Source organism: Ascochyta rabiei, chromosome 13 (assembly GCF_004011695.2).
Source record: "Ascochyta rabiei chromosome 13, complete sequence".
Lineage (NCBI taxonomy): Eukaryota > Fungi > Ascomycota > Dothideomycetes > Pleosporales > Didymellaceae > Ascochyta > Ascochyta rabiei.
The window spans coordinates 616327-637229 of NC_082417.1; the positions used below are offsets into that span (position 1 = coordinate 616327).

The 20903-nt window shown below is 55.6% G+C and overlaps 6 protein-coding genes across 6 annotated transcripts, besides 8 other annotated features; 4 read left to right on the top strand and 2 right to left on the bottom strand.

Moving 5' to 3' along the window:
• Positions 1–29: 29 nt before the first annotated feature.
• EKO05_0007781 (uncharacterized protein) lies at positions 30–484 on the top strand (the record flags this gene model as incomplete). The annotated part of the gene is made up of 2 exons (XM_038941107.2): positions 30–223; positions 286–484. The coding sequence occupies 2 exons, from the start codon at positions 30–32 to the stop codon at positions 482–484; spliced, it is 393 nt and encodes a 130-aa protein (XP_038797081.2).
• A 746-nt stretch (positions 485–1230) lies between these two features.
• EKO05_0007782 (uncharacterized protein) lies at positions 1231–2290 on the top strand (the record flags this gene model as incomplete). The annotated part of the gene is made up of 2 exons (XM_038940966.2): positions 1231–1608; positions 1658–2290. The coding sequence occupies 2 exons, from the start codon at positions 1231–1233 to the stop codon at positions 2288–2290; spliced, it is 1011 nt and encodes a 336-aa protein (XP_038797080.2).
• Positions 2291–2539: 249 nt separating this feature from the next.
• Positions 2540–2594: a tandem repeat.
• Positions 2595–2745: 151 nt separating this feature from the next.
• Positions 2746–2770: a tandem repeat.
• Positions 2771–3325: 555 nt separating this feature from the next.
• Positions 3326–6544, bottom strand: EKO05_0007783 (ATP-dependent RNA helicase; the record flags this gene model as incomplete). The annotated part of the gene is made up of 1 exon (XM_038946358.1): positions 3326–6544. The coding sequence occupies one exon, from the start codon at positions 6542–6544 to the stop codon at positions 3326–3328; it is 3219 nt and encodes a 1072-aa protein (XP_038797079.1).
• Positions 6544–6578: a tandem repeat.
• Positions 6579–8515: 1937 nt separating this feature from the next.
• On the bottom strand, positions 8516–9820 carry EKO05_0007784 (uncharacterized protein; the record flags this gene model as incomplete). The annotated part of the gene is made up of 1 exon (XM_038946357.1): positions 8516–9820. One exon carries the CDS (start codon positions 9818–9820, stop codon positions 8516–8518), a length of 1305 nt encoding a protein of 434 aa, XP_038797078.1.
• A 2299-nt stretch (positions 9821–12119) lies between these two features.
• Positions 12120–12144: a tandem repeat.
• Positions 12145–12759: 615 nt separating this feature from the next.
• EKO05_0007785 (uncharacterized protein) lies at positions 12760–14532 on the top strand (the record flags this gene model as incomplete). Its single annotated transcript, XM_038940960.2, has 1 exon — positions 12760–14532. One exon carries the CDS (start codon positions 12760–12762, stop codon positions 14530–14532), a length of 1773 nt encoding a protein of 590 aa, XP_038797077.2.
• Positions 14533–14716: 184 nt separating this feature from the next.
• Positions 14717–14743: a tandem repeat.
• Positions 14744–16854: 2111 nt separating this feature from the next.
• Positions 16855–16884: a tandem repeat.
• Positions 16885–16935: a tandem repeat.
• Positions 16936–16950: a tandem repeat.
• Positions 16951–17494: 544 nt separating this feature from the next.
• EKO05_0007786 (Phosphoinositide phospholipase C) lies at positions 17495–20854 on the top strand (the record flags this gene model as incomplete). The annotated part of the gene is made up of 1 exon (XM_038946356.1): positions 17495–20854. One exon carries the CDS (start codon positions 17495–17497, stop codon positions 20852–20854), a length of 3360 nt encoding a protein of 1119 aa, XP_038797076.1.
• Between the last annotated feature and the right edge of the window lie 49 nt (positions 20855–20903).

Below are 20903 nucleotides of genomic sequence, written 5' to 3' on the forward strand. Positions count from 1 at the left end.
GGGCTGGGACAAGGGAGAGGCTGACGAAGATGCAGGAGTCTAGCTTCGCATTCGAGAGCGCGGAGAGGAGAGTGCAGATTCAGGAGCTCGACCGAGAGACTCGGCTGCTGAGAGGTGCCAGGCTGGCTGAGGGAGTCAAGCAGGAGGGGTTCGTGAGCAAGCTGCTGAAGATTGCGGTTCTGCTGCAGGAGGAAGGGTGCTGGGATGCGAGGCTCGCTGGCGTGTACGTCGCTCTCTGCTACCTCTTGCTTCTTGTGCGTTGGATAGGTGGTTGACGAGACACAGATTCCTCGACATTGCGCTCGTCTGCGAGCTCAGCGGAGACTTCAAGATGGGGGTCCTGGCCGGTGAGAAGGCACTGCAGATCAAGAGGGATAGCCAGGGTATTGATTTCCCGGACTTCAAGAGGTACGCCGAGGCTGTGGAGAGAATCAAGGCGAGTAGGAGGCGCGAGATGGGGAGTGCCAATGATTGGAAGGTCTGAACGTGTGGCCTTGGGCAGCTGGCTGGCTGGCTTCAGGGCATGTGGTGTGTTTGAACAAGAATCCTCCTGGAAAAATGGGCGTTTTACTCTTGTTCACCAATTCACTTTTGACTTTGATTTTCCAGTCGTTGCGTGCTGAACTCCACGGGATGGCAGTGAGGAAGTCGCGATGCTGGCCTCGCTTATGCGTCGATTAGCGCCAAACCCTGGTCGTCCCTCGCAGACCCTGCAGCTGAGACTCGTCTGAGGCACGGCTGTCATCGCCGCCTTGTCTCCTCACCGACACTTGCACCGCTCTTCTGTCAGTCAGGTTGCAGACGATGGGCAGGCCAAGAAATGTGTAGCCAGCACCAAGCTCTTCCCCAGTGTTCCCTCCCGGGCCAAGACCGCAGCGGCCGCTAACTTGCAGGGTTCAATGGCCGCTGACGTCGCTGCTGTGTTGCTGCGCCGGAAGCATCCTGAAACTTGTCGCGCATGCTCTGAGCAGCCTCAAGTTTTGCCTTTGATCACCGAGTCTCACGTACACGTACTCCAATCTGCTGACTGTATACAACCGCCTCTTTTCCTGCTCTGCACTGTCAGCTCGTATACACCTGGTTTGCCTGCTCGGCCTCTGACGAGCGATCGTCCTCACACGCGCTTCTAGCTCCGGAAAGCACAGCTTCCGTGAAGGTCAACGGCCACCTTTCCAACTGCGCACCAGAGATTGTGCCTTGTACGCAAATCTCGCGCTACCTGCAGCCACCATGGCGACTTTGGACACCAAGACGGCCGCTCTTCCTCCGGCATCTGCCCCCGCGCTGCAGACTGCAGCCGCACCGCCCTCACCACCACATTCGTCAGGCCGCGAGACGCTGCCCAAGCCTTCGATAGACGCCCACGACAACACAACACCGCCCTTCTCGCCGGCCAGCGACACGCCAGTGCTCCAGAAGGAGCAGGAGGAGTTTGAGGGCACAGTCAACGTCAACAACGATCTGCCCAGCGACAAGGACCTCAGCAAGGTCGAAGACCTGCTCATCCTTGATGCTGCCGGGAAGAGCCGGCCGTTCAGGGAGCTCTACGATGCGTCAGGTGTCGCGCCCCGGCAGCTGGTCATCTTCATCAGGCACTTTTTCTGCGGAGTGAGTCGTGCCTCGTGCGATCCCCACGCCAAACACTGACCTTTCTTAGAACTGCCAGGAATACCTGCGCACACTTTCCTCGTCCATCACCCCCGAAGACCTTCTCGCTCTCCCCACGCCAGCCTCCATCACCGTCATTGGCTGCGGTCGCCCAGAGCTGATACCCATGTACACCGAAGCAACCGGCTGCCCGTTCCCCATCTACGCAGAGCCCACACGCAAGATATACGACTATCTAGGCATGACACGCACCTTCGACCTCGGGTCAAAGCCCGCGTACATGCAGACCCACGTGCTGATCAACAGCGTGCAATCGATATTCCAAGGCCTGTCCACGGGCCGCAAGGCGCTCAAGGGCGGCGACTTCAAGCAAGTCGGTGGCGAGTTCCTCTTTGAGAACGGCAAGTGCACATGGGTGCACAGGATGAAGACGACAAGAGGCCACGCCGAGGTCTCTGACATACGAACACTCCTCGGCCTCGACGACAGGCGGCCGCCCATGCGCAAACGCTGGAGCCACAGCATCAAGCAGGAAAAACAGCAGAAAAGGCAGAGCATGAGCTGGGGGCGACTGCGGAGCAAAAGCAAGGGTGCAAAGGAGCTGGAGAAGAGCGGCAGCACCACGCCGGAGCGGGTTGAAGAGGAGGACCCAAGTAAGTGGATCGGGAGGACAACGGCGTAGCTGTGGCAGCGATCTGAGTTTGCTTGGTCTTGATTGAAGCGTTTCTTTAGCGGGTCTTGGACATATGCATATACAACCATCTCAAACATGGCACATACACACACTCTCTCTCCTCGACTCTAGCCCACACTCTGCTCAGCGGTTGCTGCACACACACAAAGTCTGCCTGACCCCTCCAGACGAGAAAGTCAACTCACCACCCCTGCAAGCTCTTTCCTATCGTACCACTTGGGATGCAGAGTCGGGAGGAACAGCAGCAGCAACAGCAACAGCAGCAGCAACAGCAACAGCAGCAGCAACAGCAGCGATAGACAGCAGCAGACAGCGTTGCACAGCGAAATAGCGGATACTGTAGAAAAGCAAGCAGGACTGAGATGCGATAGAGAAGAAGACAGAGAGGTGCGAGCTGGAAAGAAGCAAAACGTTTCGATCCTGAGGATAACAGATTTGTCAGTACACACGCACAGACACACACACACATGACCAACGCATATGCGATGCACACCTGCAAAAGCGAGCGCAATTGTTAAGCTGAACGAGTGTATTGGTGAGACTAGCAGTACAGTATGGGTTTATTTTGTAGATTTTCTTTCCTTACGAGAAACATGTTCGTGCGAACAGCAGCCCAGATCGCAAACCATGGGCGTGAAGAAGAAAAAGTGTGCCTCGACATGACGCTTTCTCTAACTGCCATGAGCGTTTGTGCTTCCCTTACAGTCGCCCAAGCATAGCCGGCGTACATCAAAATCAAGGCGATGATCCAGCCCCTGTGTTCTCCCTAGCGAGTGAGTTGTTCTAGAGAACAGCTCTGCTGGCTTATGGGGGCAGTCCTGGTCCGCTGAGCGTGCTATCGATATTCGCTGCATCATGGGCTGAGTCCAACGTGGGGTCTGAAGCCCTTGAGTCAACTTTGATCGGCCGGTGACGTACGTTCGACAGGCGTACCGTCTGGCTTGCCCTCGTCCTCGTGCGGAGTTCAGACTTGAGTCGTGTACCTTTGGAAGGAATGGTCCTGAGGTGCTATCAGAAATGCAATCAGTCATAGTTGCCAGGCCCACCGATTTGACTGGCGAAAGCAGTAGAGACACTGCGAGCATCGTCGTCGTCAAATCCGAGACCGTTACGCAAGCCACGACCAGCAGCAAATCCACCGCCCATGTTGGGACCCTGGCGTGTCGACTCAACAAAGCGGTTCAGACGATCAGACTGGCTGAGTGACGTGGGCTTGTTGTAGTCGTTCAGGTTCAAACCAGAGAGGCTGATGCCGCCGGGAGCATCGCTGCGGGTATCGGTCAGCTCACTCGCAGCGATAGATTCGCCGGCAACGCTCTGTGGTGCTCTGCTCTGACCCCTGGGACCCTGACCGTTGCGACCAGGAAGAGGCCAGGACTCCTGAAAGTTGGAGAACATGGGAGGATAGTTGGAAGGAACGCCACCAAGAGCAGAGGAGTGAACCGAAGACACATCATCGGGAATATAACCGACAATAGAGCCGTTGTCGTTGAAATCTTGACGAGTCGGCTTGCCGCCGTTGTAGCTACCTTGGCGACCGGAAGTCATGGCATTTGCATGCTGGTACGCCATCTGGTAGCGTTGGGGTCCGCGGTATGTCTGCTTGGGACGGCTGAATTGCAGAAGCGAGACCTGCAGGTTGGACAGGGGCCCTTCAACGAGGCAGTTGCGTTCCTTGAAATGGAGCAAGAGGTAGTGCCACAACGGGTGCTTGCTAAGAACCTTCGGGTTTCCAAGAATGACGAGACCGTATTTGGCACGCGTGAGAGCGACGTTGAGACGACGAGGATCACTCAAGAAACCGATACCTTGGTGGTCGTTGGAACGAACGCAAGACAGGATGATGAAATCCTTCTCACGACCTTGGAAGGCATCGACGGAAGCAACCTCAACCTCTTTGTAGTTCTCCTTCTTGAAGCTGCCGGTCGCCTGCATGGAGCTGACAACGTAACTGCGCTGACCCTCGTACGGCGTGATGATACCAATGTCGCTCGGTTGTACGCCTGCCTTAAAGAAACGAGTGACGATCTTCTCGACATTCTGCGCCTCGGTACGATTGAGGTAAGACGTGCCACTGGCCGAGATCTCTTCTGCACCAAGGTTGGACCAGAACATCATGGGATTGTCGCCGACAGGCCAGGGGAAATCAACGTCGCGGCGCACACGCTCCTGCATGGTTACACCATTTTGGAGCGAGCCTTCGTAAAACATGTTTGAAGGAAACTCGGACAGGCAAGGGTGCATGCGGTACTGAACTTGTAGGCGGATTGGAGAGCAGCCCAGGATGACCAGACGTTCGAAAAGGGACTGATTAAGCCCGGCGGTAGCAGCCTTCTTGTTCATAATGACAGGTCCGAGTTGCTGGTGATCACCAACAAGCACGACCTGCTTGCACCCAAGGACCAGAGGAATCATGCACTCGGGTTCGGCAGACTGCGTAGACTCGTCAATAAGGACCGTGCGGAACTTCATCTTAGAAAGGCGCGGGTCTCCAGCACCAACGCAAGTGCAGCAGATGACGTCGGCCGCATTGAGAATTTCGCGTTCGGCTGCACGAGTGAGTTGCTTGAACTTCTTCTCATCCTGGCTGGACAGCTCGCCAACGTCACTCTTGAGCTGGTTGAGCTTGTTGAGCTCGACGTTGGTGTCGTTCATGCGAACCTGCTCGTGGAGAGACAAGAAGCCGACCGGAGACTCGACATCTTCCCTGGACTTTGCAGTGACGCGAACAGTTTTCAGGCCAGTGAGATGGATACGTTCGCAAAGCTGGTCAACAGCGACGTTGGATGGTGCACAAACCAACACTTGGCTGCCGCTGATCTTGCAGAGGTGGTAGATGATCGTTGCTGAAGTGACGGTCTTTCCGGTACCCGGGGGACCCTGGATCAGACTAAGAGGCTTTTGCAGAACGCTCTTGACCGCGTTAATCTGACTGCCGTTCAGCTCTGGCAAGCCTGGTACACTGAACTTGCGAGGGATCTGGATCTTCATGGGTGCCGATGCGACCTCATGGCCCAACAGGCGGTGGAAAATGTAGCCAGACACGCTCATCTCGTCAATTGCAAACGTCTTCATGGCGTGCTGCATGCGGTCGAACGAGGTCGCCTTCCATACGTAGTCGGCGCTGAAGTTGTGGGTACATTCGGTTGGGACCGACTTGTGGTCGCCCTTTGTGCGCAGCTCAATTGTCACCTCGTCGGACTGGTTGTTTGGGATCTTGATGACGTATCCGACTCCTTCCCAGTGAGGACGCAGCTCTCCCGTGTATCGCAGGCGCATCTCGTCTCCAACGGCAAGCTTGACGTCACCCAACTCGAGCTTGGGGAGGATGAAGCTGGCGGTGTGTTTATTGTTCAGCGCCATGTCCCAGCGAACGATCAGGTTGTCCTGCGATTGCGACTCCTTCAGCTTGCGGTCGTAGTCCGCCTCGATCTTGACCAGAGGACCAAAGACGTTCTGGTATTGGAACGCGTCGTCGTAGCGAAGCAGAACCTTGGCAATGACCTCCTCTTGTCCGGCGCCCTTCTCCAAGTCCGCAATGGTAGCGTTCGCGTTGTCTTTCCATAGCTCCTCGAGCTTCGCAATCGTCTGTGGGCTAAGGTGACGAGCGCGAAGCTGCTCTTGGTCGGTCGGTGGGGGCACAAGCCAAGGAAGGAAGGAGCGGTCTTCGATGAGCGGCTGCCAACGTGAGGTGTCCCAGTTCATGTCTTTCTGTGAGGGCATCGAGGCGCACGGCTGACGGCACAGCAGCACAACGACGGTATCCGACTTGGCAGGAATGAAACCAAGCAAGAAGACGTTCTTCACGCCGCAGCTGTAGCACTCGAGCGTCGTGTCGCCGAGCGACGAGGCCGGGTGCAGCTGAACTTCCTTGTGACGGGCGCGAACAAGGTGGTTGATGATGTGCGACGACGACGAGTTGCCGCGGGCGCTGCAGAACCATTTGTTGCAAGCCAAGCACTTGACGACGCTGCCCGCGTTGTGGATACCGCAGTATGCGCAAGCGTGTGCGGGAAGCTCGACCTCCTCTTCTTCCTTGGCCATCTGCTGTCCGTTGGCTCCTCCGGCGGGCATGTCCATGATGCTCTCGGCATCGTCGTCAAACAGGTCGTCGTCCTCGTCGTCATTCCTGCGGCGGCGAGCACTTAGTCCCGTGATTTCGTCGTCGCCGGCGCCAGCGTTGATGGTGGCTGCCGAGTCGGACACCAGGTGGTTGCCCATGTGGGTGAAGGCGCCCTCCATGGTGGCGGTGGTGGTGGTGGTGGTGGTGCAGGTGCGCTCGAGTCGCGTTCGGTGTTGGTTCGATATTTCGTTGGCGAGTGCGAAAAGTGTCCGGGCGGCAGCGAGTGCCGGCGGGGATGGGGTCGTGGGGTTCAAGGAACTGGCCGTTCACACCATGTCCAGCGCGTACAGATTTTGTGCGCCGTGTCGTTGCGCGCACGCAATATTCTTGTCGATATGGTGGCGGCCCGGTGCAGGTGGAATCCTCGCCGTCTGCTCGGAAGTCGGAGGGAAGTCTTGGCAGCAGCCCCTCCAAGAACGAGGAAGGCGCAAACGACTACACACGCAGGCCTTCACCTTCACCTTCACCTCCAGGATCATAGTCAGCTTGCTGTACAATGCTGCGTGTCTGCTCTAGACGCGACAACGTCTACGCATCATGTGACAGCGTGCTCGTATGCATAACATAGATGCGTCCTGCAGCCGCCCTGATATCGTCACACAGGACATCATAGCTGCGACAACTTGTCTGGCCATCCATCGTGAATGCTGCATGATCTTGATTTTGCTCACATGGGAGATGATTGATTCGGTTCATTGAATACAGTCCTGGGTCTGTCACGGCTCGCATGTTTTGGGGAGGCAAAATTTCCTATGTCAGAACACATGGCTGTACATAGGCGTGGTCACGAGTGAAGGGTAGTACACCACTTCAGCTGGTTTACCCATATCGCCAAATGCTTGCCCCAAACGTGTATTGCTTCTTGCAGATCTGGGCAATTCAGTTCTCTTGGGATTCTCACACTGCCTCATCTTTCCTTCACCTGGATGCATCGATTATCAAGTGGTAACGCGCAAGATGCCTCATACAATGTGGATTGCGGTCTTGGTGGCCGAGTACTCCTCAGAGACTGGACCATCTCAAAAGTCAAAAGGTTTTGCTATCCCCTCGCACAAGCCTCATGGTACTTGGCCGCCTCGGCATGTATCTGAAACATCACCACTCACAGCAACCAACCTCCCGTCCTCCTACCGGCCGAACGCGACACAAACGTCGCCATCGTTATCGAATCTTCCCACCTCCCTCCTATGCCTCGTCACCCTTGTACGTTGTCTGGTAAGACGTGCAGGTATCGAAACGGCCGACCGGGCGGTGGGTCAGACACCCAACATCATGGCATGTTGAGGAGCCGACATGCCCCCCCAGACCCCGAGCACTATGGGGAGACGCAGGGAAGTGGACCAGGCCCAATCGCCCTGCTGCGCTTCTCGGCAAGGGAATGAAGAGGATTCTTGGGTCAGGGGCTCGATATTCTTCGAAGATTGCTGATGGTCCGTGATAAATGAAACCTCATCCGCACGCCGCATGGGGGGTATCCATGCCCCGTTCCTGTGAGACACGAGATGGGTACCCCGGATCAGCGAACGCTAGGATCGTGTGACAGGACTAAGCGCGCGGAAGTTGGCAGTTTCGAGGGACCCCGGCCGCGAGAGATGAAGTGGAGGGGTGGGGTGAATGAGGGATGTTTCGAAATTCCGACGTTGAGAGATCCAGGGTTCGACGTTGTACGTACGTGGTCCGAAACTAACGGTCGTTATGAGGAAATGGGCGCCGAGGCTATAGTGAAACATCCAGGTCTTGAAGAGCCACCCGGGTTGCCTGATTGCGGTGCGCGGATGCACGATAGTCGGTACTACAGACGAATAATGCTCTGCTGTAGACGAAACACATGTTTGGTTGTAGGGCAGTGTACAATTGCATGGTCAACGGAAGAAGTTGAGTTTGCGAACGACGAGTTGTAAAATCTAATTGTGACTGCAGTTTTTGCTCGTCTGGTATCATAAGGCTACTGTCTAACAATGTTGTTCTTCAAGGCCCATTGCCAATGTTAAAGGAAATGCAAATTTACCACCACAAAACGCTGGATGCTATGTCGTCAAAAGAAAAGAATAGAAAGGTAGAAGGTGCAAAGGAAGTTGCCTGCAAGGGACTTAGTCCTCCTCAATGACACCGGTGGATAGCATGCTCTCTTTAAGTTGCTTCTTGTATTCGCGCTCCATTCCATGTCTGACGGCGGCGAGCACGTCGTTGACAGTAGCCTTGGGGGTAAAGTTAGGCTTCGTACCGGCCTGGTAGACACCAGTCTGAACCAGAATGGAGTACCAGTTTGCCTCGTCGGTGTGCTTGTCAAACTCGTTGGTTCCCCTGATGTCCGACTCGGGCGTGTCGCCAACAAAGTAGACAGTCTCTGGTGCTTTGTTGATACCGTGGGTGTCCTTGCGCCACCTCTTCAGAAGGCGAGTGGCGAACTCGAATGTGCCGATTTGGGGCTTGCCGAACGCAGTCGTCTGGAGTTCTTTGCCAGTAACTGCCTTGTACATAGCCTCAAGAGAAACGCGAAGGGCACCCATACCGATGCGGGTAAGGTCGTGAGATGCACTCCAGACAACATCGTTGTGAGAGAAGAAGACCGGTGGGCCTTCATCAAAGGTCTCAGACCTTGTGCCGAGGCGACCATTCTTGGACATCAGCAAATCCAGGATGATCTGTTGGTCAGAAGCCCAGTCGCGAGAGTCAGCAAAGACGAAGATGGCTTCAATCTCAACTTCGGCGAAATTGCGGGTTCGCGAGTTTCTGTACTCCTCCTCGGTCAGCGAACGGAAGGGTGTCGTATCCTGGTTGTCCTTGATGATGTCTCCTGGTGTGACAACGTCCTTGAAGCCGTAGCCCTCAGCAACAATACGGCACTTCTCGCCTTCTCCGCCGACAACGAGGACCGTGCCGTACTTCTCTGCCATCTCACCCATGGGAGTGTGGCCGCAAATGAACTGCCCGGGTGATACCTCCATCTCGAGTTGTTGGCTGAGCTGGATGCAGCGTTCGGCTTCAGTCTTACCGCCGCCGTTGGTGACGAAGATGTAAGGTACCTTGATACCGTATTCATTCTCACCGTTCAGCATCTTCATGGCTTCGATGGCTTCTGGGATTGGGCGACCGCCACGAATGAGGACACCATCGATATCAAAGGCATATGCGTATTTGTCGGTAACAGTAGTCTCGGTAGGCGTTCCGCTGGGGGATGATGTGCCTGACTCTGTGGAGACATGAGAGTCTAAACGGTGCCTCGCTGCCTCGAATCCTGTAGCGACTTCTGAAGCACTAGAGGGAGCCATCAGGTGCTTTGGGGGAACAACGACGGTTGGGCCCATCTGGACACTCTCGCGAGTTGCTTCAATGGAGGACAGGCGTCGCGTATAGCGCCCCACTTGAGGCACCACAAGAGAGGGTGCTGACATGGCGGAAAAGAGGACAAAGTGGTTCTTGGTAGATAGGAGTGGGCGAAAGACAATCGTCTATGCTTGTGGTGAAGGCAGACTGTGATGATCAACCAATGTGCGGGTCGCTGAACTCTTCTTATAGCAAAGATCTAGAGAGCCCCTCGCTGGCGCGGAGAGAAAGAGTGGGTACTGCGGAGGTGGTAGGTTCAGGATGGAGAAGTGGGTATATTTAATGGACCCCAATCGTAAGTGTCTCAAGGGTTTATACAGAAAGGAAATGCCGCAACTACCACCCTGTCAGTGCTCATGAGTTTATTTGTTGCAACAGTAGCGGTCAGAAGTTTGAAGTTGACGTCGATGTGCCGGCTTGAGTGTGCAAAGCTTATCAGTTAGACTCAGCTAAGCCCTATTCGGGGGGGCCAATGCGTCATCGCCGTCGTTCAACGAGTGAGCTCAGTAACTTCATACAGCGGCGCCGTGTCGTAGATTGCACGCCCAGGGTGGGTTCAGCGGTGATGCTGTGATGCTCGGGTCTCATTCGACGGCTGCTCCCAGCGCAGTCGAGAATAAGTGGGCATCGATCGCAACAAACGGCCCTGAAAGCACATGGCGCGGTGCTGCAACGGCCTGGACGCGCAGCGCAACTGCCTATGACAGCTTCATGCCGAGCCAGTCTTCGATTCGGCCGCGCTCGATAGTCCTTGGTGCGGGACGGTGTTGCAAAACTCAGAGTCCGGATGCACTGTGATGTCACAAAGCCTTCGCTGAGGCGCCTCGCCAAAGGAGCCTCAACGGGCCAGGCTGTGCCCGAGAGACGCCGTAAGGAACAACAAAGCTTGCCCAATCACAAGCACATCGCGAATCGAGTGCTCCTCTCTACTCAGTATGGATCGTCATGTCACAACACTTCGGCGAGAACAAGCCGGCACACGTTCTCGCCGCCAAGTCCCATCAGGGTCCGATTTTGAGGCTGAGGGAACAATGTTCGGTACAGGTTCCGTCACATCATGTATTCGACTACGTGATTAGCTATTCGATCACCTCGGCCAGTCCTGCCTTTCACCGATGTCTACAACGCCCATCCAAGCACATGTGAAATGAGAAACACACGTGTAAAGATGCGGCTTACTTGTCTCTTATTTGTCTCTTCACATGTTACGTCGCTGGACACTGGTCAGAATGCAGGGTATGCATAAGGCGGCAGACCGTATCTCACATGCAGTGGGCTCATGTCAAGACACTGCTTGAAATCCTCAGCGCGGCATATGACGTCAGATGCGGCTCTGCATGTTCAATTGGTTGGGCAGGGAACTTTACACTATATGGACCCGGTACTGCACTGCAGTCGCGGAAGCTCGGCCAAATGCTGTATTGGTATGGATGCAGTCGAAAACCGCTGTAGCGAATGGACTGGACAACGCTCTTCGGCGCTGGTAAAGTGAGATCGGTGTAGCTCAGTTGTGGTGTTAATCTTTGGTGACGCAGAAGAGACAGTGACGGCGACAGTCATTCGTACCGACAAGCAGACAGCCGCAGTACGCGATTTGACGGAGAAGACAGCAATCCATACCAAGTACTATGTGGGTCCTATGCAATGAATGTTTGCACCCCTTGGATAACAACTTCCGTGCTTCCGGAATACATTCCTTCTATGCGCAGTCGAGGCGAAGCAGCAGCAAAACCGGGTACATCGCCGGACCAACAAACAGACGGCGTGCCAAAAGTGGAAGGCCAAGACGAATGGAACAGTTGGCGTTCGGAAGCAGGTGTCTTCCCACCACCGTCTCAGACGGTCAGAAATACTGGATGTTATTACATACAAGAATTGCTGCAGCGCGCAAGAGTCTCTGCCGAGACAACCGAAATACACGAGCGACGATACAGCATTTACTGACATCGACCGATTGCCGCAGGCCAGATGGAAAACAACGGTAGTGGGGAGGTCGTTCGAAACAATCTCCTACTCACGGCGGCGGGAACCTAGTTCTCTCACCATCGTTGGGTCCGGGTCCGGCCATTTGATCTGCGTATTGAAGTCCCAGACGGAGCGCATATCCTTCTAAAATCACTCTTACGCAGTCGGGAAAGCGACATACGCGGTTGGGACAAATGTTTGTGTGAAACCCCTAGAGCGGACCGTCTCTCCATGGGGTTGACAGGGCGGGGTCGCTCTCCACGACGCTCCACTGCTTTTGCGGAGGCCTGGGATGCAAACCTGGGGGGAAACACCGTAGTGAAGCCGACTCACCGAGTGTCACAGGATTGTCGATCAAGCCGATCACTGAATAGCATACTGGGCTCTCCTCATTGCTGACGCGTTGTTGTGGTGGTGGTGGTGGTGGGCATGCGCTGTTGATGTTGAATTCCAAGGAGTGAGAGGTCACCCTCAGATGGAAGGCACGCGACGATGACACGCCTTGATCGCTCCCGCACAACTTACCTATCCACTGGACAGTCAGTGACCTGAGAAGCATCGCGCATCCCAGCAATGAACTGGACGGGAGGGAGCCTGCAGCGCACCAAGAATGCCAACAAAGGTGTGATTCAGAGACAGAAGGCTCACTTCGCACGCGCTCGCACACAGCTCCAACAAAGCCCTGGTGCGTCTGTCACACCGTTCCGTCCAGACTATCTTTGTGATGGCGACGGTCATCAATCAGGGCAACATCTGCTTTCATTTAGATCAGACTTAACACGCCACACTGGTCACCCAGCTAGGAGGCCCCATGAGACAGATGAACGTGACGCCTCACCAACAGCACGCAGCTCACACCATCCGCAGAAGACAAGTCCTCACTTCTGGTCGGGCAAACGCGGCAGCGCAACCGAAAAAGGTCAGTGTTTCAAGACTGTCTTCTCTCATACTCGAGTGCGGGTGGATTCGTCTTCGAGGTGACTGACGTATGACAGAGAAGAAACGAGTAAGGGAAACGAGAGCGACAGACATCAATACTGAGATGCAACTGCTCGAGGCCAACAAGAAACGGCTGTTGAGACAACAAGATTGGATTGGTGTTGCGCCTTCAAAGCCTGTTGACCTGCAATTCCTGTCGGTCAGAGAGAAGAACCGAATTGGAAAACGCAGGAGAATAGATGCGAAGAGCAGAGTAGCTGCTCGCCGTCTGAGCCCTGCTGCATTCCCGCATCGAACCGGTCAAGATGAGCTCGAGGGTCATGGGAACGCCTTCATGAGTGGCGCACTGCCCATACTCCGTGCTGCTGACAACATCCGCGTTCGAATTGGATCACATGCCTTGACTGCTGCTTCGACGCAATCGAAGAACGACGCCGCGTCACAGACTAATTCCGACTCCATGCTCTTTGATGAAGAAGGCGAAGAAGTGGCACGGCGACAAGGGTCAGAAGCCCCGCAAAGTATCGCTGCATATGGCCACGTACTTGCTGCTACTCCAAGATCCATGAACAACCAGCCTATGGAGTCATACGAAGACCACCCGCCTCGGCATGATCACTACACACACCATGGTCTTACCGCACAGCTGAACAGCGATGCGGGAGGTCATATTTGGACGAACACACTAGATCAGTCTATTCAAGCGAGCGAAGCGACTGAGCCAGGCTATCAGATCACACACTACGTCGGGGGTGTCGAGCGCCCTCTAAAGCTAGTCTTCGGCAAACAAAGCTCTTACAAAGCAAGTCATGTAGCATCGCCAACTGACCAGACTGGCGAGGCGCAGCAGGCCCATGCAAGCATCGACGCCGAAGAAGTCCAGAGTGGACGCGCATTCCAGAGTGGACGCGCATTGCAGAACATCGGTGCGACTCACCGATCCAGCTTCAGAAGGCCTCCCATCCCATCTGCAATCGTCGATGATGAACCCTGGAGGACGTACCTGGGCATAGACCAGTCAAGCTCTGACCACGTCTGTGTGGACGACGGGACCGGAACGAGCGTCCCGCAGCCTCACGCTCCTGCACGGAACACAGGAGCTGATCGCACAAGCTGGCCACGGCATACGACTCAGGGCAACCTGACGCATGCCAACTTGTCGATTGTCTCCGCCTCTTTGCCTGCTCCAAACCAGCCAACTGGACGCATCCCAGACGCACGCCCCTATCTGCGAAGCAATATGGTCAAGGAAATTGACGAGCACGAGAAGCTCTGGCGATCCTTTGCGCTCGGTAGCGATCCCGAATCTGCAATCGGCACGATTCACACTCACAACGACACAAGCGAGGACTTGATGTCTCGAGCAACAAAAGGCTATGCCTCGACAAGGCTGCCGCTGTCTACCGCTGTCACTTCTGTCAGCTCGTCACCGTTCAAGTCCACACCGTTCAGGTCGTTATCAGGACAGGCTTCTCGCATTAGCGACGACGTACAGCATGCGCCATATTCAGGGTCCCGGTCGATCACCCCAGCGGCTCCATCCTACATCACGTGGGGCCGTATTGATTCACACGACGAGGAAGACGTCCAGGGTGAGGACGAGAGTCGAGAGATGAACGCCGGCAGCTGTTTCAGCGAGCGGTCGGCCCCTGCCTCATTGCAGGATTGCGGGTCTCATGATGGTGACCTATACGGTGATACAAGAACGTCCCGCAGTCATCTGGACCGGCTTGACCGCGCATGGGACGATGTTTCGAGGCGGGCACAGGCGAGTGGAAGCGTTGTTTGGCGTCGAGGTCGGGTTTCATCTATCAGGGACGTTCCCGATAGCGATGATGTAGGTATCGACCTTGTAGACGTGCATAGATTGACATGAGCTTGTTTCGTGTCAGGTTGCTGCTAGCCAAGACGCGTACATGCCACAACGCGACTGGTGGCGCATTTCGGCTCTTCTTGTGCAGGACCGTCTGGCTGTGGCCCATGTCAGGAAGGGTCATCATGATCAAGGGTCTACACATATCAACGTTCTCGTTAGACAGATGCTGTGTCACGCTTTTCCTAGCGTGAGCTGAGCTGAGCTGAGCTGACTTCCCAAAATGATCTTCCTCGCTTCTGTGATAAGCTGATCGCCCTCGATGTGTGTGGGGGTTGTGCTCAGACCCAAAGGCTGACAGCAGGTTCTTGCACGCTTTCCTACCTCTCACCGCAATTCTTTCCTAGATGCAAGGCAACTTGACACGCATGGACCCGGGTAGCAGAGCTCGGTGCTCGTTCCATCCTACCGTAAGCCCTGTGTGTCTTTTTGTCAAGGGTCGAATGCATGTCATTATTTAATCTCGCAACACGAAGGAGCAGATAGAGATACGTGCGGCCGCTATCTTCAGCCTGCCCTGTCATTTGCAAAAGCCACACATTGTGCATCGACACGCAGGGCTGAATCGGCACATGCCGAGGAGCTAAGATACGAAAGAGATAAACACCGCGCTTGACGAGTGGCTTGACGAGTTTACCGACTTGTTGAGCTTGTTGTTTGGCTGTAGAACTCACTGAAGCAGTTGGACGATTGGTTGCCGGTCGCCTTCGAAGGGAGGAGATGCCACACCGCCAGCAGATCACATGGACGCGGTCGCAGCCGGATGTTGATGTGCGGGGAGTGTGATCTGATTCGTGAACGGCTTCAGGGGTGGGAGCAATCTTGCTGGTGGCGGCTTCTCGAAGACGGGGCGGGGAATCACGCGAGTCGTTGCATGACAGACACGTGCAATCATTACATGCAGCGCAGCGTTATTGCGGATGCGAATGCATGCCAGGTAGGCCGTTTGTGTCCAGTCAGCTGCACGGCTCTACTTTAGGATGTTGCCAACTTTGCGCTTTGTGAGCATCGAAGCGCGGCGTAAAGTTTACACGATAAGACAGTGAGTCGCAGGTAATGAGTGGGCAGCATCGTATGAGGTGGTTGAGACCGGGTATCCCTAACCCGTTGTCGCGGCCCATCAAACAGGCGTGGGCAGGGGTGATTGACAGGGGCAGAACTCAAACCGCTGTGCCGGCTTCGCCCTTTCGTTTCAACATGACGGCAGTCCCGCGCCACGTGCAGGGAGGGTCGAGGACAGCCACAGTCGCCTGTCACCTATTGCTTAGGTCGTGCGACACGCTTTACAACTTGCTGGAGGCAGATAACGATGCACTCGCGGCTCCAGAGCCAGCGAGCAGTTGATGAATATCAGAAGCGTAGTGGCGCAGTGGCGGCTGTGCAATGCCGTGTAAGATTGGGGCCGGTAAGGTCGGATCTAAATGACGAGAGACAAGAGGGTCAGGTACTGCGAGGGGTTTCTGAGGCCACCACTGCGACCAAGGCGCGCGACTAACGGCCTTTTGTTTCGCAGCAGGCAGCTGGGCATGTTCGGCCTTGTCGCAGCGCCACGTTTGCTGCCGACTCTTCCGGCCATGTGGAGAGAGCGCGAGAAAGCGAGAGAGGGAGAGGGAGAGGGAGAGGGAGAGGGAGAGGGAGAGAAGGAGAGAGAAAAGAGAGAGAGAGAGAGAGAGAGAGAGAGCAGGGCTGAGCGTTGGCAGGCTGGCACAGGCTTCATGATGGAATGACGGCCGGGCGGTGCATGCCGTGAGCCACAACGGCCGTGTGTTGAGCAGGCGTCAGGCCATGTTGGCAGCGTGTTAGCAGCGTGTTAGCAGCACAATCCTGGAAGCCTGATGATGGCACTGTGGAGAGACACTCCGGCGCTGGTGTGATTGGCGCCCATTCCTTGCACCTTGCAGCAACGGTAGAGACGTCATCTGCGAGCGTTTCATTGCTGGGAGGGGGGGGGTGCCCAGGTGCCGGTCCCGCGGCTCTCCAAACCCTAGGGCGTCGCTAGCAGCCCGCCAGCAAGGATGAGGCCTCGCGTGTCCAACGTGGCCGAGGTGGATCGAATTGAACGGAGCGGCGTGGAGCCCGGCGACGACCTGGTTAGGGGGCAGTTCAGCGATGCGCAGGATGAGCGTGTGCTGGTGTAATATTAGCAAAGAGTTTTTCAGCGAGCCTTGCTGCTTCCAGGAGAAGCGCGCCAAGCCCGTCGCCGTTTTCTCGACGCCGGAGTGTACCTGCCACAAAACGAGCGTTCCTTCCACCAGAGCTATCCGTCGTTGCCGTGCGCACTACTCACTTCCAAACTTACAAAGGAGACCCAGGACACAGTCACGACGCCTCCAACGCCCTCGCCCGCCTGCCTTACTGTCTGCCTGTCTGCCTGTCTGCCTGTCTGCCTGTCTGCCTGTCTGCCTGCCTCGCCTCGACCTCACACCATCTCATCATTGGCGGCCTACTGCTTTGCGCAAACAAACGCTGTCCACGTTCCACGGCCTTCGACTGGTTGATTTTGCAAACAACCGCATTCGGCATCCAAGCACCCAAGCATCCAAGCATCCAATCCAGCCCCCACCAGCGGCGCTCCGTAGCCACTACCCAAAATACACTACCCCAGTCGTGTCTGCGCCTGCACGCCTGCACACCTGCACGTCGCTGCAAGAAATTCCTCTCAGCAACCCGCCTCACCAGCTGACCTGCGTCCCATACGCTCTTTGCCTGCGCGCCCGCCCAGCGCGCTTGTGCACCCCGAACCGTCTTAGCCGAAGACGCAACGCAGCCTACCGCCGTCAATCTCACGATGCACGAAAGCTCGTAGCTCATGCTCACCTAGGACCCCAGCTGGCTGTTGATCCTCGTTTGCTTTTATTCCCCATTGGCGCCCGCTCGCCGTGTCCACTCCTTCAGTTACTCATCTACGCCATGAAGAAGCACTAGCCCTGCCTCCCGCTACCCCTTCTGCATTGTTCCAGCAAATATGTCGTTACTCAGCGACTCGTTCACCAGGCCGCGAATGCCCTCGCCTTCCCCCAGTTTCGCACGCATGACCGCCGCCATCAGCATTCCCAGCTCCAGAGGCAGCCCAGCTTCCACGCCCTCCTATCTCAATGGCTCTCTCCAGTCGACCCCCGAGGGCATGGTGCCTATGATATCGAGCTCGCTTCCAGCCGTGCCGTCGTACAGTCTTCCCGAATCCCTTCTGCCGCCGCCGCCAATGACAGCTGCCCCTACCTCGTCTCCCTCCGCCATGGCCGAGGCTCTAGGCAAGGGACCCGGCTTGATTCGAAGGGTCAGCCGCGGTGCCCAGGGCATTCCAAATCGCTTCCGCCGGAACAACTCACAAGCACACCGGGACAGAAGTCAGGGACCAGTCGTCATGCGCCGACGCAGCGACAGCAGGACTGCTGCTGACGGCGAGGCCTGCGTCTCCGACTTTGACGCCTTCGAGGAGGAAGAGGCCATCGATGATGTCTATGGCGAGCCCATCAATGCGCTGGGCATCTCGAGCACACAGCCTAGCGTCAGCTCCATACCCGATTCCACCGTCGTAGCCCCGGTGCGCAACTCTCGCCTTGAACAAGGCACTGTGTTGAGGAAGGTTACCAAGAAGGACAAGAAAGAAATCAACCTGCGTCTCGATCTGGAATCCGCAAAGGTGTTTTGGGACCCTTCTCGACCGTCCAAATGCTTTTACATTGACGATGTAAGAGAAATTCGCTCAGGTCCCGAGGCTAGACACTACCGTGAGGAAGTTGGCCTCTCAGAAAACTGGGCCCCGTACTGGTTCACGATTGTATACACAGACACATCTCGAACCAAGGGCCGCATACGGACCATGCACCTCATTGCACCTGATGTCGGTGTGTTCAACATGTGGACGGAAACGCTCGAATCGGTGTCACGCAATCGTATTGACATGATGGCCGGCCTGCTTGGCTTTGCAGACAAGAGCGCTAAGCTTGTGTGGCAACGCGAGATGAAGAAGCGCTCGAATGGTGTCGATGCTCCGGATTCCTTGGACTTCCCCAGTACCATTGAGTTGTGCCGTAGCCTGCACATCAACTGCACCGAGGCCACGCTTCGTATCTACTTCAACAAGGCCGACACTCTGCAGACAGGCCGGCTGAACCAAACACAATTCTTGTACTTTGTCAGGCGTCTGAAGGAGCGCAAGGACATCAAACAGATCTACAAGTCCTTTCAATCAGGATCGAAAGTGGAAATGGACAAAAACACCTTCTTCTCGTTCTTGCAGCACGAACAGGGCATCGATGTTAACGAGGACATGGAGCACTGGACCAGCACCTTCGAGAAGTTTGCACGTGCTACAAAGACCAAGGCGACCCCAACAGAAGGTGGCGAGATCCCGTTGCCCCCAACGATGAGCTTCCCTGCCTTCCAGACCTTCTTGGTTTCGCCTGCCAACTCCATTCTCAAGCCCGTCGACAAAGACCTGCAGCTCAACCGTCCTCTGAATGAGTATTTCATCTCGTGTTCGCACAACACCTATCTTCTCGGACGTCAGGTCGCAGGCGAATCAAGCACCGAAGCGTACATCACTGCCCTCCAGAAGGGATGTCGATGCATCGAAATTGACTGCTGGGACGGTAGTGACGGCAAGCCTGTCGTCATGCATGGCCGCACCTTGACCACTAGTATCTCATTTCACGACACAATCAAGGTCGTCAACAAGTATGCCTTTGTCGAGTCCGAGTACCCCCTCATCTTGTCGCTAGAGGTACATTGTACCGCTGATCAACAAGCGTCAATGGTCAAGACCATGTGTGAGGAGTTCGGCGACAAACTGGTCCTCAAGCCTCTAGACTTCGAGTCTCAGACGTTGCCTTCTCCAGAAGAGTTGAAGAACAGGATCTTGATCAAGGTTAAGGCTGCTTCGGAAGAGCTGGACGCTAGAGCTCTAACCAACGAGCTCACAACACGAAGACGAGAACGCAGCTTCAGTTCGCCTTGGTCTCGCCCCATCCAAATGAACGATAATGCCATCCCCAACGCACCTCTCGTCCCAAGCCCACCTTCGATGAGTCCCCCAGAACGTGCGGCCATGTTCTGGGCATCGCCTCGTACCTCTACCACTTCAACGAACAACACCGTCCCTACCTCGGCGCTCGTCAGCTCAGCTGAAGACAGTGATAGCCCGCAAGTGACTGCAGCCGAGGAACGCAAAAAGCCAAAGAAGACCAAAACAAGCAATATTACCAGGCTTCTTGGGGATCTCGGTGTCTACACCAAAGGCTACAAATTTACCGACTTTACTTCCAGCGATGCGCAGACGTTTAACCACATCTTCTCCGTCAACGAACGTGGCTTCGAGAAGATGACCAAGCCTGGCTCACGTGAGAAGCACCTGCTTGAGGCGCACAACATGCGATGCCTGATGCGTGTCTACCCTCACGCTTTCCGAATCAACTCCTCTAACTTTGATCCTCTAAAATTCTGGAGGCGCGGAGTACAGATGGCTGCTCTCAACTGGCAAACGTACGACCTCGGACAGCAGCTCAACGAAGCCATGTTCGCAAGTGGCAACGACCGTACAGGCTACGTATTGAAGCCTGCTGATTTACGCCTGGAGCAAACTCCTACCCAAGGCCAAAACAAAGCTCCTAAAAAGGAGGTCAAATTTGCTGTGAGGATCATCTCGGCCCAGCAGCTACCTCGTCCTAGGGGTCTTTCCCAAGACGCCAACATCAACCCCTATGTTGAGTTTGAGATGTACAGTGCCGAAGACAATGGTGCTAACGCTGTCGGTGTTGGTGGGCAAGACGCTTCTGCGCGTAATGGGCACTCGGGTATTGGCAATCCACTGCGCAAGCGCACTCGCATAGTCGAGGGCAACGGATACAACCCAGTGTTCGACAGCGAGCTGCAGTTGACCGTTCGCACGCGATTCCCTAGTCTAGTCTTTGTGCGCTGGACTGTCTGGAATTCACTCGATGCTCGCACTACCAACCATGCTCCGCTAGCGACCTTCACGGCTAAGCTCAACAGTATTCAACAAGGCTACCGCCATCTGCCCTTGTTCGACAGCAATGGCGAACAGTACTTGTTTTCGACATTGTTCTGCCAGATCAAGAAGCAGGACATCATCGATGCGCCAGAGCAAGTGCTGGAACGTACTGGTTCTCGCAGGTCTTCCATTGAGCCTGCCAGTCCTTCTATCGAAGCCATAAACGCCAACCCGAAGCGCAGTTTCGTCAGACGCTTGATAAGTCGGGCTCCTAGCGAGCGTAGCAAGCGCAGAGAGGAGCGCATAACTAGCGAGTCTCGCGAGTCAGACCTAGACTCGATAAGTCGCTCCAGCACATTCGAGCGGCAATAAGCGCTTGTAGACGTAACCCCCCACCCAGCTGACGACGACGTCTACGACG